Source organism: Pogoniulus pusillus, chromosome 27, assembly GCF_015220805.1.
Source record: "Pogoniulus pusillus isolate bPogPus1 chromosome 27, bPogPus1.pri, whole genome shotgun sequence".
In the NCBI taxonomy this organism is placed as follows: domain Eukaryota; kingdom Metazoa; phylum Chordata; class Aves; order Piciformes; family Lybiidae; genus Pogoniulus; species Pogoniulus pusillus.
Genome location: NC_087290.1, coordinates 18,741,891 through 18,764,560, shown reverse-complemented (window position 1 = coordinate 18,764,560; position 22,670 = coordinate 18,741,891). Strand labels below are relative to the sequence as shown.

Genomic DNA, 22,670 nt, shown 5'->3' with positions numbered 1-22,670 from the left:
GCCCACAATTCCTCCTGAAGAACTGTACTGAGCCCTTAAAAGGGCAAAAAGTATGCAGGTGGGACACTTTGTGCTCTGAGCAGCACTAAGTCCATGGCAAAGCCAGCAAACAGGTTACATCAGTAAGAGCAGAAACCACATCAAGAGTGAGAGCTCCTTCAGGCTAAGAATTTGTTGGAGCAGAGACACAATTTGGCCACTGAAAGCAGAATCTACAAACCATGAAACAAGAAAAGAAACCAGTTTTTTGTGTATGAACACACACTAAGATCCACGAAGAAAACTTCATTCAAAGCTCTCTTCATGGCTCTCAAATAATACTTCAAATGTCCCTCAGTCTCAGGTAAGTCTGTCCACAGCTACCTGAAGGGAGGCTGGAGCCAGGCAAGCAGCACCAGAACAAGGGGACACAGCCTCAAGCTGTGCCAGGACAAGTTCAGGCTGGGTGTTAGGAGGAAGTTGTTGGCAGAGAGAGTGATTGGCATTGGAATGGGCTGCCCAGGCAGGTGGTGGAGTCTCTGTGCCTGGAGGTGTTGAAGCCAAGCCTGGCTGGGGCACTTAGTGCCATGGTCTGGTTGATTGGCCAGGGCTGGGTGCTAGGTTGGACTGGCTGAGCTTAGAGGTCTCTTCCAACCTGGCTGATTCTATGATTCTATACTGCTTTAAACCAGACAACATTTTAAGCTTTGACTGGTGCTGGAAGCCTCATCCGTGGAGGTGTTTAAGGCCAGGCTGGATCACAGCTCACAGGGTGTGAGGGGTTGGAAGGGACACAAAAAGATCATCCAGTCCAACTCCCTGTCACAGCAGGGCCATACAACCTAGCTCAGGGCACACAGGAACACATCCAGACAGGGCTGGAAAGGCTCCACAGAAGGAGACTCCACAACCTCTCTGGGCAGCCTGTGCCAGGGCTCTGGGACCCTTACAGTAAAGAAGTTGCCCCTTGTGTTGAGCTGGAGCCTCCTGTGCTGCAGCTTCCATCCATTGCTGCTTGTCCTATCCCAGGACAGGATGAGGCTCTGGACAGCCTGATCTAGTGTGAGGTGTCCCTTCCCATGGCTGGAACTGGCTGATGCTTGTGGTCCAAACTCCCATGGCAGGGAGTTTGGAACTGGCTGATGCGTGTGGTCCCTTCCAACCCTGGCTGATTCTGTGATTCTAAGATGAAGCAGGGAGGATGCAGGCATCTATCAAAAACACCTCCAAGGCATGGCTTGAAGGGCTGCAGCCCCTTTCCAAGCACACCAATCTCAACATAGAACATGAGAATGAGAGAAGAAATATAAATTCAAGGGCTGCTCACAATTACAAATAGAGAAAGCAGAGGTGAAGGGCTGAACCACTTAGAAAATCATTCCCATCTCAGGAGTCCCATCTGAAAAAGAACAAGGCCAGAAGCAGGGATCAAAGTGATTAACCACCTAACCAGCAGCCAGTGGAGACACAGATGAGAAGTGGCAGATCACATACACACAAATGATCTGAAGGGACAAAGAGAGCATTTTTCCAACAGAGGATTTCTGCACCTTGAGACAGAAGAAGCTGCAAAATTCAAGCAGTCTGACACACACAAACTCAAACAAATGGGATGAGGCTGTGGCATGCTGGTTTTCCTCTGCAGAACACACACTGATAACACAACAGGTGAATCATTTAAATGAAGCAGTATAAAGTGGTTAACTGCAAGGTTGTTAATCAAAACCCTTCCAAGGTATGAAATGCTCAGCTGTTTATGGCTCCAAAAATCATTTGTGCACATTCCATCATTCAAGCAGGACTGCTCAGCTTACACCTCCCACTGCACACAATCAGGCAGGCTGGAAGGGACCACAAGGATCAGCCAGTTCCACCCCCCCTGCCATGGGCAGAGACACCTCCCACTAAAACAGGTCACTCAAGGACTCATCCAACCTGGTCCTGAACACCTCCAAGGAGGTCGTGGAGCACAGAAGCACCGCACGGGATTAACGATCAAAGATTCCATTCTGTGCTCCACAGCCTCCCTGGGCAGCCTGTGCCAGTGTCTCACCATCCCCAACCTGTGCCAGTGTCTCACCACCCTCACTGCAAACAACTTCTCCCTAACATCCACTTTCAATCTCCCCTCTGACACTTCAAACCCATTCCTCCTCATCATCCTCTCATTACCAGACCTTGCCAATAGTCCCTCCCCAGACCTCCTGCAGCCCCCTGCACATCCTGCAAGGCCACTCCAAGCTCTCCTCCAAGCCTTCTCTTCTCCAGGCTGCAGAGCCCCAACTCTCTCAGCCTGTGCTCACAGCAGAGCTGCTGCAGCCCTCTCAGCATCTTGGTGGCCTCCTCTGCACTGGCTCCAACACTTCCATGTGCTGCTTGTGCTGGGGGCTGCAGAACTGCCCCCAGGACTGCAGGTGGGGTGTGAGGAGAGCAGAGCCAAGGGGCAGAATCCCCTCCCTTGCCTTGAATTCTCACTAAATGTTTATAGGGGCTGTCAATTAAGGGGACAGGAAGACAGGAGCACTCCTTCCACAATCATTTCTTGTGCTGGCAGCAAGGTAAAGCACTCTGCACAGATATGTTCCTTTCCTGGCATTGAACAGGCAGCAGTCATTTGAACAGCTCTTCCTTCTCTTTCCCTAGCTGATGAAGAAAGCTCTTGCCCTGCTTAGCCTCCAGCTGACATTCACATCGAGGTAAGAGCTTCATTTCTCTCTCTTTTTAACACTCTATTAGAGTCTAAGGTAGCATTCCCTCCCATGGGACACCCTGACTGCACAGTGCAAGGTACACCTCTGCAGCAGCAGCAGGCTTTATTTGCTCTCAACCTATGTCTAGAATCATCATAGCATCAGTCAGGGTTGGAAGGGACCACAAAGATCATCCAGTTCCAACCCCCCTGCCATGTCCAGGGACACCTCACACTAGAGCAGGCTGCCCACAGCCTCAGCCAGCCTGGCCTGAAACACCTCCAGGGATGAGACTTCCACCAACTCCTTGTGCAACCCCTGCCAGGCTCTCACCACCCTCATGCTCAACAACAACTTCCTCACATCCAGGCTGAATCTCCCCATTTACAGTTTGGTTCCATTCCCCCCAGTCCTATCACTGCCTGACAGCTTCAAAAGTCCCTCCCCAGCTCTCTTGTAGCCCCCTGCAGATCCTGCAAGGCCACCAGAAGGTCCCCTGGGAGCCTTCTCCTCTCCAGCCTGCACAGCCCCAACTGCCTTAGGCTCTGCTCACAGCAGAGCACCTACTGCTCTATGATTCTGTGATCCAGAACCTCCCTGGAGGTGTTCAGGATCATGCTGGACAAGGCCTTGAGCCTCATCTAGTGGGAGGTGCCCCTGCCTAAGATGGGGGATTGGAACTGGCTGAGCTTTGAGCTCCCTTCCAACCTAAGCCATTCTCTGACTCTTTTTCCCCAGTTTCTGGTGCTTGACACTCCCCTTGGCAGGCCAATGGAAGAGAAGCACAAAGCATCTGATCCTGTCCCACAGTTGGGGTACTCACACAGCACCACAGGATGTTATGGCTTGGAAGGGACCCAAAGATATCATCAAGCTCAACCCCTCTGCCAGAGCAGGACTCTAACAAAGTACTCTAACACTGTGGGTAGTCTTTTGGGTACTCTAATCAAGTGTCAGTGGGAAGGAAAATTTGCCTTTGGTCAGAGGCAAGCTCTCACTGGTGCTGACTGCTACAAACAGGAGGCAACTGAAGGAGGCAAGCTGAGAAAACACAAACTAATAACAAGCTGACAGTCATCAGTTCAGCCTATGAAACTAAACCAAACCCTACTAGAAGCTCTCGAGAAAAACACTTGTATAAACATCCCTGACTAATATCCTGCTCCCAGTTTCGCCTACAGCTCTCAAGGACTTTGCTGCTGCTGCTGCTGCCACCCTGAAAATCTCTACTACACTTCTCCCATGAGGGTTTTCAAAGCTGCTGCTTCCTATCAGGCAGGGCAAAGAAAAAAACAAACAAAGAAACAAACAAACCAAAGAACCTCGAACAAAAACCCCAACCCAAGCACCCACCACGTAATAAGGGAACAAGAAAGGGTTTTATTCTTGCTTGGGTTTATTCTTAGGTTTTTATTCTTTCTTGGGTTTATTCTTTGGGTTTTATTCTTGCTTGGGTTTATTCTTAGGTTTTTATTCTTTCCTGGGTTTATTCTTTGGGTTTTATTCTTGCTTGGGTTTATTCTTAGGTTTTTATTCTTTCTTGGTTTTATTCTTGCTTGGGTTTATTCTTAGGTTTTTATTCTTTCTTGGGTTTATTCTTTCTTGGGTTTATTCTTAGGTTTTTATTCTTTCTTGGTTTTATTCTTTGGGTTTTATTCTTTCTTGGGTTTTATTCTTTCTTGGTCTTATTCTTCCTTTTAATATAGTGAAGTGGATAGGCTTGAAAATATTAATGTTAACATTATATACATTAATATTATTTAAAAAGAAATCTTTTAAAGTTTTTTTGTTCTTTATTTGGTTTTAGTCTTTCTTTTAATATAGTGAAGTGGATAGGCTTGAAAATATTAATATTATTAGTATTAACATTATATACCTTAGAATCATAGAATCAACCAGGTTGGAAGAGACTTCCAAGATCATCCAGTCCAACCTAGCACCCAGCCATAGCCAATCAACTAGACCATGGCACTAAGTGCCTCATCCAGGCTTTAATATTATTAATATTATTTGAAAGGAAAACATAAGTTGTTACTTCTTTCTTTACTTTTATTCGTTGGTTTTTATTCTTTCTTCCTTTTATTCTTTGTTTTTTATTCTTTCTTGGTCTTATTCTTCCTTTTAATACAGTGAAGTGGAAAGGCTTGAAAATATTAATGTTATTAATATGAACATTATATACATTAATAGTATTTGAATAGAAAACATTAGAAGTTTTTTATTCTTTCTTTTAATATAGTGAAGTGGATTGGCTTGAAAAAATTAATATTATTAATATTAACACTATATACATTAATATTATTTGAAAAGAAAACATTAAAAGCTTTTTATTCTTTCTTGGTTTTATTCTTTGGGTTTTATTCTCTCTTGCTTTTATTCTTTCTTTTAATATAGTGAAGTGGATAGGCTTGAAAATATTAATGATATTAATATTAACATTATATACATTAATATTATTTGAAAGGAAAACATAAGTTGTCTCTTCTTTCTTAGTTTTATTCTTTGGTTTTTATCCTTTATTGGTTTTATTCTTTGTTTTTTATTCTTTCTTGGTTTTATTCTTTGGGTTTTATTCTTTCTTGGTTTTTTTCTTTGGTTTTTATTCTTTCTTGGTTTTACTCTTTGGGTTTTATTCTTTCTTGGTTTTACTCTTTGGGTTTTATTCTTTCTTGGTTTTTTTCTTTGGGGTTTATTCTTTCTTGCTTTTATTCTTTCTTTTAATATAGTGAAGTGGATAGGCTTGAAAATATTAATGGCATTAATATTAACATTACATACATTAATACTATTTGAAAGCAAAACATTAAAAGTTGCAACTTCTTTTGTGGGTTTATTATGTCTTTTAATAAAATGAAATGGATAGCCTTGGAAGCATTCATGTTATTAATGGTAACATTACACACATTAATGTTACCTGAAAAATAAAACATCAGAAGTTTTCATTATTTCTATTGCTTTTCTTCTTCCTTCTGATAAAATGAAATGGAGAGATGTGAAGATATTATTAATATTGACATTATTTACACTAACAGTAATTGAAAAGAGAGCATTAAAAGGTTTTTATTATTTCTTTGGGGGGTTTATTATTTTTTTAATGAAATGGATAGACCTGAAACTATGAATATTATTAACATTCTCTACATTCACATTCTCTGAAAATAAGATGCTAAAAGTTTTGTGTTATTTCTTTGGCTTTTATTAGTTCTTTTAAATGAAACAGCTAGGTTTGAAAACAATATTATTAATATTAATATTTACCACACCATTTATTATTATAATCGATATTTATGTTATTAACACTTCTAACATTGATATTAATAATATTAATATTCTTTTAACATAAACCATTAAATGTTTTTTTCTTCTCTCTTTTTTGCTTTTGTTATTTCTTTTGCTAAAGAATTCTGCTAAGGTTATGTTTTTATACTGCTTTCCATTACAGTGCAACTTGGTCACAGAAATCCAACCACCAAAGCTTAACAATCCTCTCTGGAACAGGATGCTACTGGAGAGCATTCAACAGAAGGCTATGAGGATGAGGTTGCTCAAGGCTTCATCTAACCTGGCACTGAACACCTCCAGGGAGGTTGTGGAGCACAGAAGCACAGAATGGGATCTTTGATCCCCTTCTGTGCTCCACAACCTCCCTGGGCAACCTGTGCCAGTGTCTCACCACCCTCAACCTGTGCCAGTGTCTCACCACCCTCACTGCAAACAACTTCTTCCTAACAGCCACTTTCAAGCTCCCCTCTGACACTTCAAATACATTCCTCCTCCTCATCCTCTCATTCCAAGACCTTGTCAATAGTCCCTCCCCAGACCTCCTGCAGCCCCCTTCAGATCCTGCAAGGCCACTCCAAGCTCTCCTCCAAGCCTTCTCTTCTCCAGGCTGCACAGCCCCAACTCTCTCAGCCTGTGCTCACAGCAGAGCTGCTGCAGCCCTCTCAGCATCTTGGTGGCCTCCTCTGCACTGGCTCCAACACTTCCATGCCCTTCTTGTCCTTCCACAGGACTGCAGGTGGAGTCTCACAAACAAACAACTGTTCTACACTTTTGAGTGCATCCAACTTGAGGAATCTGTTTCCACTCAGCCTAAAGAAGGCAAAGTGAGGCTGTAACAGGCACCTCACTTGGTCAACAACAAAACTCCTTTACTGGCAAAGCCAATAACTGCACAGACACTAAACATGTAAGGCACAGTCACTCTCAGGACTTCACAGGATCAGGACATCTATTTCCCCTGCAATCAGTGGATTCTACTCTGAACACTGCTGGGCTTGGCCACGCCAAGCGACTGCGCATTGCCAGGCACTGATTTGATTTTCATTATACTGCACTGACGGCAAAGTCATTTATCTTTTTTCAGCTCCCAGTCTCTTTTTATCTTTTTTCTTATGCTTCTGTATTTTTCCTCTATCCTGCAGTGTTGCTGAATGCTGATGAGCAGAAAATGGCACAAAACTACAGGCAGTCTCTTTCAGATTAAAAGTCCACATCTGGAAGGTTCAACTTTCTTCCCAGCGCCGCTGCCTGTTTGGCATTGTCCAGCTCTGGGATGATCTGTGCCATGATCAGTTCAGTCCTTCACTGTCTGCTCCCCTCTAGCATAGACAGGTGCTCAAACCAGGACGTGAGACTTCAGTCATGGCTCTAATATGCTCTCCATTAAGCAGAGAAATGATCTTCCTGCCACTAACAAATGAGAGAATCCTCTCTTGAGCGTGGGGATGTGACGACTACGTGAGGAACCGAGCAGTGTCTCAACAAAGACCAGCCTGACAGATCTGCCTGATGTGGCAGCTCTGCCCACCCACCCAAAAACTGCCCAGGGGATAGCCAAGTGGGGCAGAGGCCACCCCTGCAAGCACACAAGAAAGAATGGAATGTGACCAAGGTGTGAGCCAGGAGGAGCTACGATGAATGAACCAGAAACATAACAGAAGCCCTGAGCTATGCCAGGGAACATCACCGGGGACACCTCAGGCTGGCAACAGCAGCCCAGGACATCTCTTCCCTACCCCTGCCACCAAAGAAGGACCATGGGGTGGTAACTCTCAATCCTGCTCTCTCTTTCTCCATTCTCTCTCTCCTTTTTCTTTCTTTCTCTGTCTTGTTTGCTCCATTTATAAACAGTCTCATCTTGATCTATGGCCTCGTTTGTGTCTTCACTCCACTCAAGGGAGCCTTCAAAAGCATCTCCTTCCCAACTCCCAGACCAAGACAACAAAACACAAACTGACCAAACCAAAGCTGCTTTCCACGTATCAGAACCAACAGGATGGTGACTCCACCACCCCCTCAGGCAGCCCATTCCAATGCCAATCACTCTTGCTGTGATGAACACTTCCTAATGTGACCAGACTTCATAGAATCACAGAATGGTCTGGGTTGGAAGGGACCTCCAAAACTCATCCAGTCCAACTCCCTCTGCACTGAGCAGAGGTTTGTTTATGTTGGGGTTTGGTTGCTTGGTTTGGTATTTTTGGGAAGGTTTGTTTGCTTATGTTAGGATTTGGTTGCTTGGTTTGGTATTTTTGGGGGGGTTGGGAGGGTTTGGTTGCTTGGTTTAGTTTTGGTTTTTTAGTTTGGGGTTTGTTTGGGGTTTTTTTGTTTGTTTGGGGTTTTTGCTAGTGTCCCTTTGGATCACTGCAGTGAAGAAGTTACTGCTGTAGCTCCCTGGGCCTGGCAGAAGTGCTAAGGCAGAAGCAAGCAGGCCAGGGTGAGGGGAACCACTCCGGCAGCAGCTCTGGGCTCCACCACGTTACACGCAGCATTAAGCTGCACCTTAAGGTTTAGCAACACCATGTGAATTTGGTCTGCTGAACGAAAAGCAGGTCCTTGGAGCTGGAAACAGCCAAGTGTGAAGTGACTTTGTGCCACAGGGTAGCCCCTGAAGAAGAAAAGGGCATGAAAATCTGTGGTTAAGGCGAGTGGGCACCAGGGAGCTTGTCCAAGCGGAGTCGACTGTGGCTCGGCTTTATGGGGGTGAGACAGAGCTCCCTGACCATGCTCAAACCAGGCTGGCAAGAACTGAAAGCTCAAGTTCCTATTCATAACTACATAGTACAGCACAGAGCATCTAAAATGCACAGAATCCACAGCCCACCTCAGCCATGGTTCACCAAAAACACCTCCTTAGGCCAAAGCTTCTCACAGCACCATGCAGCACCTCAGGAGCACCAAGTCCAACCCATAGCCCTGCTCAGCAAGAGTCACCTTAAACCACAGCCCCAAGCACCACATCCAAACCACCCCTAAACACATCCAGAGCTGGGGACTCCACCACCTCCCTGGGCAGGGAATTCCAGTCCCTCCCCACTCTCTCTGTGAAGAACTTTTTCCTAATGTCCAAATTCTCACCACCTTCCTCCAAACCAGGCTAAAAACTCAGCCCCCCTGATCATGCCTCTCTAACTCCCCAAACCAAACCCAAGTGACACAGCTCAAACTCAGCTTGCCAGCTCCACACCCCACTCTGCCCCATAGCAAAGATAAGGGAGCCCACACTGGGAAAGGGGCAGAGAGAGGGAGCAGAGGAGGCTGCACAGCTTGTGCTGGGGAGATGCAGGCATTGTGGGAATGGAATAAGAGTTTCCTGTGTCCACCCACCTGGCTGCACTGCTCAGCTCCTTGTACCCTCTGGAGGAACCATCTCCATAGAACCATGGAATCAGTCAGGGTTGGAAGGGACCACAAGGAGCAGGCACTTCCAACCCCCCAGCCATGCCCAAGGACACGCTACCCTACAGCAGGCTGCCCACAGCCTGGCCTTAAACACCTCCAGTGATGAGGGCTCAACCACCTCCCTGGGCAACCCCTGCCAGGCTCTCACCACCCTCATGCTGAAGAACTTCCTCCTCACATCCAGGCTGATCCTACCCATCTCCAGCTTCACTCCATTCCCCCCAGTCCTGTCACTCCCTGACACCCTAAAAAGTCCCTCCCCAGCCCATAGGCCTATATTTGGTTAGAACACTGGCCTTGACCTGCAAATAGTTACAGCAGTGCAACTGCATGAACACAACCTAGCATCAGTCAACCTCCTCTGCAACTGAGCAGCACCTCTCAGAGCAGACAGATTCTGCAGGGAAATGAATTTTGTTCCTCCCTGGACTACCTCATGTAGATACTGCAAATGGTCCTCACACTGGAGAAAGTTCAGATAGAGGAGTAGGTTGTGTCATTAAATATATTTAAAGAGGTGAAACTGCTGCTAAAGCAGATACACACACACAAAACAGCGCTCAGGATATTGCTGCTTAGCCATCAACCCCTGAATAATGCAACTATGAAAGCAGGCAACTCTCCCCTACCAGCTGCACTATGATTCACTGATCCTTTTTATCCTCACAATACTTCATGGTAGCATAATCATTCCTAGTCATGTGTGACTCATCAAACTGTTTTGTAGTAAAGACAAACGTTACAATGCACCCTATTGTACCCGTGCAGATTGCAAGGCTTCATTTCCATACCTAAATTATGCTTTCACTCAACTTTTTCTGCTGCTCAAGCAGCTCTTACATACAAGCTAGAGAAGCATCCCAAAGCTGCTTCATAGCAAGGAGTCCTGAGCTCTCTGATCACTCAGTTGTCAGGGTTGGAAGGGACCACAAGGATCAGCCAGTTCCAAGCCCCCTGTCATGTCCAGGGATACCTCACACTAGAGCAGGCTGCCCACAGCCTCAGCCAGCCTGGCCTCAAACACCTCCAGGCAGGAGGCTTCCACTACCTCCCTGGGCAACCCCTGCCAGGCTCTCACCACCCTCATGCTCAACAGCTTCTTCCTAGCATCCAGAATCTCCCCATTTCCAGCTTGGTTCCATTCCCCCCAGTCCTATCATTACCTCACACCCTAAAAAGTCCCTCCCCAGCTTTCTTGTAGCCCCCTTCAGGTACTTCAAGGCCACAATAAGGTCCCCTGGGAGCCTTCTCCTCTCCAGACTGCACAGCCTCAATTGCCTCAGGCTCTCCTCACAGCAGAGCAGTTCTAGCCCTCTGCTCATCCTTGTAGTCCTTCTCTGGACCCCTTCCAGCACCTCCACAGCCCTCTTGTCCCAGGGGCTCCAGCACTGGATGCAGCACTCCAGGTGGGGTCTCAGCAGCATGGAGCAGAGGGGCAGGATCCCTTCCCTGCTCTGCTGCCCCTCTGCTCTGGCTGCAGCCCAGGCTTTGCTTGCTCTCTGGGCTGCAAGTGCACACTGTTGGCTCCTGTTGAGCTTCTCCTCCAGCAGCACCCCCAAGTCCCTCTCCTCAGGGCTGCTCTCCAGCCACTCACTGCCCAGCCTGTATTGGTGCTTGGGATTGCCTCGACCCAACTGCAGGACCTTGCCCTTGGTCTTGCTGAACTTCATGAAGTTGGCTTGTGCCCACCTCTGCAGCCTGTTCAGGTCCTTCGGGATGGATCCTTCTCTCCAGCTGTCAGCAGTACCACACACCTTGGAGTCGTTGGCAAACTTGCTGAGGGTGCACTCAAACTAAGACTACCAAACCAAGCACTGCTCTCAGAGGGAAGGAGAGAGGGAATGTAGTGTGGGCATCTCCAGAGGAGCCCCCAGGGACTGCTCAGAACTATCTTCTGCTTCTTAACCTTCCCCCACTGCAGCAAGTTCAAGAAAATAAAGTATTTGACTTCTCTCTCTGTTCCCACACAGCTCTGCTGTGAAACAAAAACACATCACTAAGTATTTTTCAGGCTAATCCACTGTAGGATAACTCCTTTTTTTTCCAATAGACTTTAGGGTCATTTACTCTTCAAAGAGAAACATAATCTGCTTCCAAATTACACTGCTCCAAATAAGCAGATAACAGGCTCAGTTCCCATCTCTGCCTGCTCTTGCTATGTCTCAACAGCACACAGCAGCCAGAAAGCTGCCAGGCAGGAACAGTGGAGGATCTCCTAAGGGTAATGTTCAGTGCAACCAGGCCACTGCAGCTGCTTCTCTGACACCTGCCATCACCTCACTGCACTAGAAGGATGCCAGGGGATGGGGCTACTTGCTGGACCTTCAGTCCTCTGTGCAGCACTGGGCCCCTCAGCTTAAGAAAGATGTTGAATTGCTTATCCAGAGAAAGGAACCAAGGCTGAGGAGTGGCCTAGAGCACAGCCCTGTGAGGAGAGGCTGAGGGAGCTGGGGGGGTGCAGCCTGCAGCAGAGGAGGCTCAGGGCAGAGCTCATTGCTGCCTGCAGCTCCCTGAAGGGAGGCTGTAGCCAGGTGGGGTTGGGCTCTGCTGCCAGGCACCCAGCAGCAGAACAAGGGGACACAGCCTCGAGCTGTGCCAGGGCAGGTCTAGGCTGGATGTTAGGAGGAAGTTGCTGGCAGAGAGAGTGATTGGCATTGGAATGGGCTGCCCAGGGAGGTGGTGGAGTCCCAGTCCCTGGAGGTGTGCAAGCAAAGCCTGGATGAGGCACTTAGTGCCATGGTCTGGTTGATTGGCCAGGCCAGGTTGGATGAGGCCTGGAGCAACCTGTTCTGGTGGGAGGTGTCCCTGCCTATGGCATGGAGTTGGAACTCTGATGTTTGAGCTCCTTTCCAAACTCACCCCTGCTGTGCCTCCATAAGGAGGGGCTGGCAAGCGTGGCAAATCTCAAACTGGCAGCAAATAAGCTCTACTTCTTTGTGGAAACTATGATTAAAAGTTGCATAAACCCCAGAGCAGAGACTGGTCTGTCGAGAAAGAGAAGTGCACATCCCTCTCCTCCCTCCCCAACACTGTAGCTGTCATTCAGCTGGATGCCAGCTAAGCCACCTGCCTGGGTAATCCGCTGGCACTGCACGGAGTGCAGTCGCGGTGCTAAGCACAGGGGATAAGGCTGCTGTGACTGACAGGTGTGGAAGCTGCTGGAGGAATGTGTTCACCTCTGTGTTGTCCCGGGGTGAGACATCTCCTGCCGATCATTTGGCACTTGGATTCTGCCCTTGTAGCAAGAGCAGGACTCTCAGGAAATGCAGTAAGGGACTCCCCCTGCTTTTTAGTGTCAGAAAGCAGAACCCGTGGTGATGCCACGGACACAGACCTTAAGGAGTAAGTTAATGAGGTCAAATACGACAGCAGAACATAAGAGGCATAAGGAGACAGGAAAGAATGTAGTACAGAAAGCTGAGCACAGCTCCGGTGTTCAGCCTTCACAGTGAGTTCCCTTGTCAGAGCCCTTATCACTAAGCATATGCTCATTAGCACATGAAAGGAAAAAGGAAACAGCCTTTCCGCTTCCATCTCCCTCCTTCTCCTGCCTAGAATGTGGGAAAGAGTAGGAACTGCAAGGACTTCACTCTACTGTCCCCTGAGCAAAGAGCAAGGAAGGAGTGCAAACTACTACGAAGCTTCAGGACTTCCTTTCAGGAGAGACTCCAGACGAAGCTGAGCTGCTCCAGAAGGTCCAGAATGGCAATCATAGAATCAGCCAGGGCTGGAAGGGACCACAAGGAGCATCCAGTTCCAATCCCCCTGCCATGGCCAGGGACACCTCACACTGGATCAGGCTGTCCACAGCCTCATCCAGCCTGGCCTTGAACACCTCCAGGGATGAGGCTTCCACCACCTCCATGGACAACCCCTTCTAGGCTCTCACCACCCTCATGCTGAACAACTTCTTCCTAACATCCAGCCTGAACCTACCCATTTCCAGCTTGGTTCCATTCCCTCTACTCCTATCACCACCTGATCAGAATGCTGCTCTGATAAGCATCACCCCACAAACCACACCTGCTCCCCCTCTCTGTGCTCTTCATGACTGCAGGCAAGCCAAAAGCCTACACAGCAGCCCCAAAGTAAGAAGCTGTCTAACAGCAAGCAGGCTGCTGAAAAGCACAATTCAAAGTTCATCACACCACTGCCACCAGATGCTTGCAGGTGATCTTCTCAGCCAAACCCACAACTCAAACCTTCCAGTATCTTGAGGGGCTCTACAAGAAAGCTGGGGAGGGACTTCTTAGGCTGCCAGGGAGTGATAAGGCTGGAGGGGAATGGAGCAAAGGAATGGGTAGATTCAGGATGTTAGGAAGAATTTGTTCAGCACGAGGGTGGTAAGAGCCTGGAAGCTTCATCCCTGGAGGTGTTTAAGGCCAGGCTGGATGAGGCTGTGGACAGCCTGCTCTAGTGTGAGGTGTCCCTGGGCATGGCAGGGGGCTTGGAACTGGCTGCTCCTTGTGGTCCCTTCCAACCCTGACTGATTCTATGATTCAAATCTTTCAACCCAATAACAGTGTTTGCAGAGTGCAGCTGGGAGTTTCTGCTAATAAAACAAATACCACATTTAAATACTGCTTGTACTACAAGTGCTGACAGGCAGCAGATTTTTAAAGGAGCAAGCCCATGTGCAGTGGTTTCCTAGTGCATTTGATTTGCAAATTCACCCAGAAATCAATAATCATGGATTGCAAGTTTGCAATTCATGTCTTTAACAGATTCCCTGGCAGATTAGGTTTAGCATGGATGCTGATCACAGAGAGCTTTGTTTGTTTGCAGCATATTTTGGAGCACTGCCTTTTAAAAATTAATAAAGTGGAAGTCATTTTCAATATACAAACCTGAAACAGAATGGGCAAGCAAATATTGATGGGGTGAGGCTGAAAAAGCTAGTTTCTTTGGATTGCTAATGTACTGTTGTACAGCTTGCCACTTAACTAAAGCCAGCCACAGAAGTAAGCCCTGAACTGAGTACAAAGGCACTTGCAGAACCAGCCTTAGCTTCAAACTAGGGCAGAGCAGATTGAGATTGGATGTTAGAACAGGTTCTGCACTATGAATGTGGTAGAACACTGGAATGTGTTGCTCAGGGAGGTGTTTGAGACCCCATCCCTGGAGGTACTGAAGGTGAGGCTGGACAGGGTGGAGAAGGAAGGCTGGAAAGGGTGACTTGGATATATGTTTCTGCAGGACTTGGTCATGCCACCCTATGAATAACCTCATCTCATTCATCCAAGGGACTCCCACATGGCTAAAGAAGGACATCAAAATAAGGATGTGCTTTTGAGTGCAGGATCAATCTGATGAGCACACAGTAAGCATGGTTTAAGAAGTGGCTTGGAAGCAGTTGACAACAGAATAGGAAAAACTCATCAGGATCTGCATCGTTGGTAGGAATCTTTCAACTGCAGGAGGTCTGATAAGCTTTTCTGGGGGCATACCTGAGCTGCTAGCCCACTCTGGATTCTCTGCTCCCACTCTGGCAGGGGGGATGGACTGATCTCCAGAGGTCCCTTCCAACTCTTAACATCCTGTGAGCCTGGCCCATTATCACTACCAGAGCAGCACTTCAGGGCACACAAAGATTAAATGCTACAAGTCTGCATCGCACCAAGCTTCAGAACTGTCCCTGGTGCTCCCTGCATCAGCTGCTGTCTATCAGGTACCTGTGTGGCCTCCCAGTGGCAAGCAATGGGCTAACAAAAAGCTAACTTTCAGGTACGGGTGGGCTTAGAAAGTAGAGCTCAGCTCTGGGGCTGGACCAAAGTCAGGTTGCAGAAGAAGAACATTTTAATCGAGGACTAATTCCACTTTTGATAGCTAAAACCTTCTGCTGTAACCAATTTGCTCACCCACAAAGAATCACCTGGTGAATAATTCCTTCAATACTGATTAATAAATAATAACTGCTGGGAGAGGCTTTGCTGGCAGCTAATCTGGGAGCTGAAGAGCAGAGCCTCAGGCCTTTAACCCAGGTAGTCATTAAGTGACAGAAAATGCCTGGTCTTGAGGGCTTTACTGCTATTCCATACAAATATTAACACATTCTTCAAACACACAGTAATTTTGTAAGAGCTACAAGTGGAGCTGTATAATAACTGCAGTTATTTTGCAGAGAACTGATGGGGTTTAGCTGTGGTTTTTTTTCCTAGCAGCTAACAAATAATGGAACCCACTGGGGAAAATGTTAGTCTGAACAGTTGTACAACCTGATGTATTGTTGGGGTTTGGGGGGTGTTTTAAGGCAGTTAATGGAAGTCAGCTCTTTAGTGTCCTCCAGCTGACCACTGCAATGCAGATGAGGGAATCATAAAATCACAGAATGGGTTAGGTTGGAAGGGAGCTCAAAGCTCAGCCAGTGCCAACCCCTTGCTATAAGCAGTGACACCTCCCACTAGAACAGGTTGCTCAAGGACTCGTCCAACCTGGCCTTGAACACCTCCAGGGAGGTCGTGGAGCACAGAAGCACAGAATAGGATCTTTGATCTGTGCTTCTGTGTTCCACAACCTCCTTGGGCAACCTGTGCCAGTGTCTCACCACCCTCATTGCAAACAACTTCTCCCTAACATCCACTTTCAAGCTCCCCTCTGCCACTTCAAACCCATTCCTCCTCATTCTCTCATTACAAGACCTTGTCAATAGTCCCTCCCCAGCTTGCCCAGGGAGGTTGTGGATCAAAGATTCTGTGATCCTGTGCACAAGGAAAGCAAAGAAGACCTTTGGCTCAGAGAAGATGGTAACAGCTCCCTCCACTGCAGCTCAATGTTTAGGCCAGCTAAAAATTGCCATGAAGACATTTGCTGATCTGAGCAGCCAGGGAATAGAGGTCTGCAGTTTTTCATCCAGGCTGCAGCACAAAGCCATAGAGCATTAGGAGAAGTTTAAGGTAAACATGCCTCTTGCTCAGCCACACAGGTTAAACTGCCACCTAGACCTCTGCTTCCAGGCTCTGTTACTCACAGTAACTAAGACAGGAAGGTTTCTCTCTACCTTCACCTGAAGAATCAAGGCGACAGCCCTGTGAAATAGCCTATTAAGCTGACAGCATTTCTCATGTATGTTTTGGCTTCTTACACAGTTCTGAGATTGATGCTTGCAAACCAAACCAAAGCTGACATAAAGAAAAGGGGTTGCTCTTGGTTTGTTGTTTTTTTTTCATAGAATAACAGAACCAGTCAGGGTTGGAAGGGACCACAAAGATCAGCTAGTTCCAACCCCCGTGCCACGGGCAGGGACACCTCACCCTGGATCATGACATAACTCTTGGGGCTGTGCCATATTTGGGAACAATAGCTCTGCAAAGTTAGTGCTTCCATCAACCCAGCCCTCCACAAGAAGCTGACAGGTTGTAAAGTCCTGCTCCTGAGCAAGAGAGCTATGATGGAAATTACTTTCTCAGCCTCCTGAGCTAGCACAAAGCACAGCGAGGGACATGTCACTACTGAAGGAAGGAGACTGAAAGCTCTGCTGGTATCACTGCTTGCTTTCAATAAACAGCCTCATAAACACCAGTACTGAAAAGGCTGCAGGAAAAAGAAACCAAGAGCAAACTCCCCAAGGAAAGCCAAAGTGAAATGGCATGTTGAAAAACTTAGCCCTTCAACTGGCAGCCACAGCTACCAGGCTAAGAGCACAGCAGGCTCAGACAAACCCTCAGGTAAGGTCTCAAACCATATACAGTATCAGCACACACACTGGCAAGTTGGAGGAATGAGGAGTCTAAGGATCTCTGATGGAAAGTGAGAGCTCTCCAAGCAGTGAAAGGCATTTGGCAGGGCACCAGAGATACTTACAACCACTCCGCTCTTGGTGACGCTCTCCCGGTAGGTGAAATTGCAGACTGCCCAGGCTAGGTAATAGGTGGACATGAGAGGGGACTGTGAGAAGTGATCTGTAACCCATCCATCTTCTTCAAAAACAGAAGTTTCCACTGGCATGTTGGACAAAGACAGGTAAGTTGCCTGATGCTTGATGCTGATTTTGAAAGTGGCCTTGTAGATAGGCTCATCGAAGCAGGGGAAGGCTTTTCTGGCGTGAGTGGGAGAGAACTGTGTAACAGCCAGGAACCTAGAAAGGAAACCAAGAGGTCACTAACTCTGCACAGCACTCGAGCCACAGGACCACACAAACACCCAGGCTGCCACAGCCCCTCAGGAGCACCAACTCCAGCCTAGAACCCTGCTCTACAAGATTCACCTTAAACCAGAGCCCCAAGCACCACAGCCAAACCACCCTGAAACACATCCAGCCTGGGTCACTCCACCACCTCCCTGGGCAGCTCATTCCAGTCCCTCACCACTCTCTCCATGGAAAACTTCTTCCTAATGTCCAATCTAAATCTCCCCAGACTCAGCTTGAGGCCATTCCCCCTTGTTCTGTCTCCAATGATCTGTGAGCAGAGCCCAGCAGCAGCCTCTGCACAATGTCCCTTCAGGCAGCTGAGCTCTGCCCTCAGCCTCCTCTGTTTCACACTAACCATCCCCAGCTCCCTCAGTGTCTCCTCATCAGACTTATTCTGCAGGCCCTTCACAGCTTCCTTGCCCTCCTCTGCACTGCCTCCAGCACCTCCACAGATCTCCTGTAATGAGGTGCCCAAAACTGAACACAGTACTTGAGGTGTGGCCTCACCAGAGCCAGGTGCTGAGCTGGAGCCTCCTGTGCTGCAGCTTTCATCCACTGCTCCTTGTCCTATCCCAGGGAGCAGTGAGCAGAGCCTGTCCCCCAGCCCTCAGACAGTTATAAACATTAAATCCTCTGTGTCTTTTCCAGACTAAGCAGCCCCAGGCCCCTCAGCCTCTCCTCATCAGGCATCTGTCCCCATTCCCTGTAAAGAGATTTGAATCCGGAGAGAGAATAAGAACTTCTCTCTGCAGAAACTTCTTTTCACACTTGGAGTAAACCCAGGTGCAACGATCTCTCTGCAGAAAGAAGCAGCTCCTCTTAAAAAGCTGAATGATTTGGCTCGAGAGGAATATTCCCTGGAGGCAGACAGGCTGAGAACATCACCAGGAGCCACCTGTGTAACCATGAAGCTAGAGCCTGTGCTTCCCGAGCGCACTGATTCATGCCTCCCTTGCCAAGGTCCCAGCGATGGCAATAACAATGCAATTTCATAGAGCAGGTGAACATCTATCAGGATTTCAGAGGCTGAGTAATCAGCTCTCCTTCCTCGAGGGAAAGAGGATGGGTGGAGAGATTTGGCAGACTGAAAATGGTGGCACCTCTTATTAATTAATCCATAAGCATTGCTCTGTAATGTGATGCTCGCCAAAGCCCAGGGAGGAAAACAAAATCAGCAGCCCAGCAGGAAAGCCAAACACCTCATTTACTTCTTCTACACCTCCTTGGGTTTGACACAGACTTTGTGTCATTTAAAAAGAAGGAAATAGTGTCCCAAAGGTCTTGAAATGTTGCACTTCTCTCTTGCTGTACTGCATTCACACCTGAGAGGACCAGAGAGATGTGTTCTGGGGAAACCCCTGGCCAGTCGTGTTCCCCAGGGGTCAGTGCTGGGGCTGGTTTTGGTCACCATCCTTATTAACAACCTCACAAAGAGGACTGAGAGCAGCCTCAGCAAGCTCTGATGGTACAAAACTAGGGGGTGGCTGAGACCCCTCAGGCTGTGCTGCCATCCAACCAGAGCTGCACAGGATGAGAGCTGCGGGAAGGCAAACCTCATGGAGTTCAACAAGGACAAGTGCAGGGTCCTGCATCTGGGGAGGAATAACAGCAGGCAGCAGTACAGGTTGGGGCTGCCCTGCTGGAGAGCAGCTCTGTGGAGAATGACTTTAAAGTGCTGGTGGGCAGCAAGTTCTGCATGGGCCAGCAATGTGCCCTTGGGGCCAAGAGAGCCAGTGGCATCCTAAGAGGCATGAAGAAGTGCATCCAGCAGGTCTGGGGAGGTTCTTCTCCCTGTCTACTCTGCACAACTGAGACCACAGCTGCAATACTGCGTCCAGTTTTGGGCTCTGCAGTTCAAGAGAGACAGGGACCAGCTGGAGAGAATCCAGCAGAGAGCCACGAGGATGACTGAAGAACTTGAGCATCTCCCCTCTGGAGAGAGACTGAGAGCCCTGGAGCTGTTTAGTCTGCAGAAGAGAAGGCCGAGAGGGGATCTGAGCAATGTCTATCAATAGCTGAGGGGTGGGGGTCAAGTGGAGGGGGCCAAGCTCTTTTGGGTGGTGCACAGCAATAAGCCAAGCAGCAATGGATGCAAACTGGAACAGAGAAGGTTTCAGCTCCACAGGAGGAGAAACTTCTTTGGAGTGAGGGTGCCAGAGCCCTGGAGCAGGCTGCGGAGTCTCCTTCTCTGGAGCCTTCCCAACCTCACCTGGCTGCATTCCTGTGTGGACTGCCCTGGGTGATGCTGCTTTGGCAGGGGGGGTGGACTGGATGATCTCTGGAGGCCCCATGGGCTGCCCAGGGAGGTGGTGGAGTCCCCATCCCTGGAAGTGTTTAAAAGGAGTCTGGATGAGGCACTGGTGCCATGGGTTAGCTAATCAGAAGGTGTTAGGGGATCAGTTGGACTCGATGACCCTAGAGGTCTTTTCCAGCCTGGTTAAATTTGTGATCCTGTGATTCTCACCCCTTTTAAACAAGGGTGGTTTGGGTTTTTATTGTTTGCACTTGAAAAAATTTCCATCATGAAATCAGCTTCCATTGGGCTTTTGTCTAAATTCTTTGGCTAGTAACTACTGAAGGAATTAATAATATCACATTGATTCTTATTAGAAAACACAAATTACCAGAATCATAATTCTGGTGAGGCTGTGGCTGCTCCCTCCCTGCAGGTGTTCAAGGCCAGGTTGGATGAGGCCTTGAGCAACCTCTTCTAGTGGGAGGTGTCCCTGCCTATGGCAGGAGGTTGGCACTGGCTGAGCTTTGAGCTCCCTTCCAACCTAACCCATTCTGTGGTTCTATATAAGGTTGAAAGTTGGTGCCAGGTATTGTGGTGTCAGCCCAACAGAGTTCCACATTATCAGTGGATTTACACTAGAACTCTGGAGCCAAAGCAGCCAGCTAAATGAAGCAAAGCAACTTAATTTAGATGCAAAGTATTTCAAGTGGACCTGATTCTGCATTCTAGGCACACTGTAAACAGCTACAGACATCAACAGCAGCTTCAAGTGAGCACAGAAAACTGCACTGGCCTCTTATTAATAAAGCAAGAATGATGAACTTTCCTCTGCAATTAACAATTTTAATGAGCTCAGACACAGATACTTGAGGAATGCTGTATCTGTCCTGACACTCTCTAAATAAGGCAGCATTTAATTGGGTTTTTTTTTTGGCCACTTCTTGCAGATTCTCTGGAACTTCTTATAGAATCAGTCAGGTTGGAAGAGAGCTCCAAGCTCAGCCAGTCCATCCTAGCACCCAGCCCTGGCCAATCAACCAGACCATGGCACTAAGTGCCCCAGCCAGGCTTGGCAAGAACACCTCCAGGGATGGCAACTCCACCACCTCCCTGGGCAGCCCATTCCAATGCCAATCACTCTCTCTGCCAACAACTTCCTCCTAACATCCAGCCTGAACCTGCCCTGGCACAGCTTGAGGCTGTGTCCCCTTCTTCTGTTGCTGCTTGCCTGGCAGCAGAGCCCAACCCCACCTGGCTACAGCCTCCCTGCAGGCAGCTGCAGACAGCAATGAGCTCTGACCTGAGCCTCCTCTGCTGCAGGCTGCACACCCCCAGCTCCCTCAGCCTCTCCTCACAGGGCTCTGCTCCAGGCCCCTCCCCAGCCTTGCTGCCCTGCTCCAAACACCTTCCAGCACCTCAGCATCTCTCTTGAATAGGGAAGCCCAGAACTGGACACAGCACTCAAGCTGTGGCCTGAGCAGTGCTGAGTACAAGGGAAGAAGAACCTTCCTTGTCCTTGTTTTAGGCCATTGAAACAATCCCTCACCACAGAAACATAGAATCAACCACGCTGGAAGAGACCTCCAAGATCAGACCCTGATAAATTCTGCACCTCCTGCATTCTCAAAGACAAAGGATACAGCCATGTGCACACAACTGAGCAAACACTAGGCAGTCAATATCCCACCCTAAAAATACATCAGCTATCAGTAGCTGTGATATTTATAACGTGCATTAGGAGCAAGCAACAATTTGCCTGGGGTTCCATGAGGCAAAACAAACACATGCTTAAAAAAAAAGCAAAATCTAAACACTGTCTGTCTGTGTCAGAATCACAGAATGGGTTAGGTTGGAAGGGAGCTCAAAGCTCAGCCAGTTCCAACATCCTGCCCCAGGCAGGGACACCTCCCACTAGAACTGGGAAGCAAAATTAGGAAAAAAAGATATTTCTGTAGGATCATGGAATCACAGAATCAAGCATGTTGGAAGAGACCTCCAAGCTCATCCAGCCCAACCTAGCACCCAGCCCTGCCCAACCAACCAGACCATGGCACTAAGTGCCCCAGCCAGGCTTGGCTTCAACACCTCCAGGGACAGCAACTCCACCACATCGCTGGGCAGCCCATTCCAATGCCAGCCTTTCTCACAAGAGCTTCCTCCTAACATCCAGCCTGTATCTCTCCCAGCACAGCTTGAGACTGTCTCTGTCCCCTTGTTCTGTTGCTGGGTGCCTAGAAGAGCCCAACCCCACCTGGCTACAGCCTCCCTGCAGGCAGCTGCAGGCAGCAATGAGCTCTGCCCTGAGCCTCCTCTGCTGCAGGCTGCACCCCCCCAGCTCCCTCAGCCTCTCCTCACAGGGCTGTGCTCCAGGACCCTCTCCAGCTTTGGCGCCCTCCTGTGGACACCTTCCAGCACCTCAACATCTCTCTTGAGTTGAGGAGCCCAGACCTGGACACAGTACTGAAGACATTTCTATATCTCTATAGGACAGAATGTATTTCTATAGGATGTTCTGTATTTCTACAGGATATTAAACATGAGGAGCAAGCTGAGGATTTCATCCATCTCTCTACACACCCCTCTGAGCACTGACACTTTTATCTCCAGTTCCTCAAACCATCACCAGAAAATAGTTGTACTTCTGGGAATGGAGGCCTTGCAGCCTGTCTCCTCAGCAGGTGTTTTAATTCCACCTCATCTGTTAAAGGCAGACACCTGTTTCCTCTACCACCTCTCTCTTTTGGCATCTCAGCTGTCTGTTTGGTCTAGCCCGCAGGATGCAATAGTTACTCCCCCCCATTTCACCTGTGCCAAAGTTGGACATTCACTTAGGTGTGCATACCCCCCTGGTACTCTGCAGCAGCTCTGTATTAAATGCCTGTTGGTTGCTGCCAGTGGATCCTGGCACACAACACCAAGCAAATCTGCAGCATATCACTTGCATTTTACATTT

General features: G+C 48.2%; 1 protein-coding gene across 1 annotated transcript in view; it reads right to left on the bottom strand.

Annotated features, from left to right (window-relative positions):
* TRHDE (thyrotropin releasing hormone degrading enzyme) overlaps positions 1-22,670 on the bottom strand; it is a 212,249-nt gene that overhangs the window by 184,542 nt on the left and 5,037 nt on the right. The window contains exon 2 of the mRNA XM_064166663.1: positions 17,154-17,427. Within this exon, the coding sequence (XP_064022733.1) occupies positions 17,154-17,427 (274 nt within the window). The remainder of the gene's footprint in view (positions 1-17,153; positions 17,428-22,670) is intronic.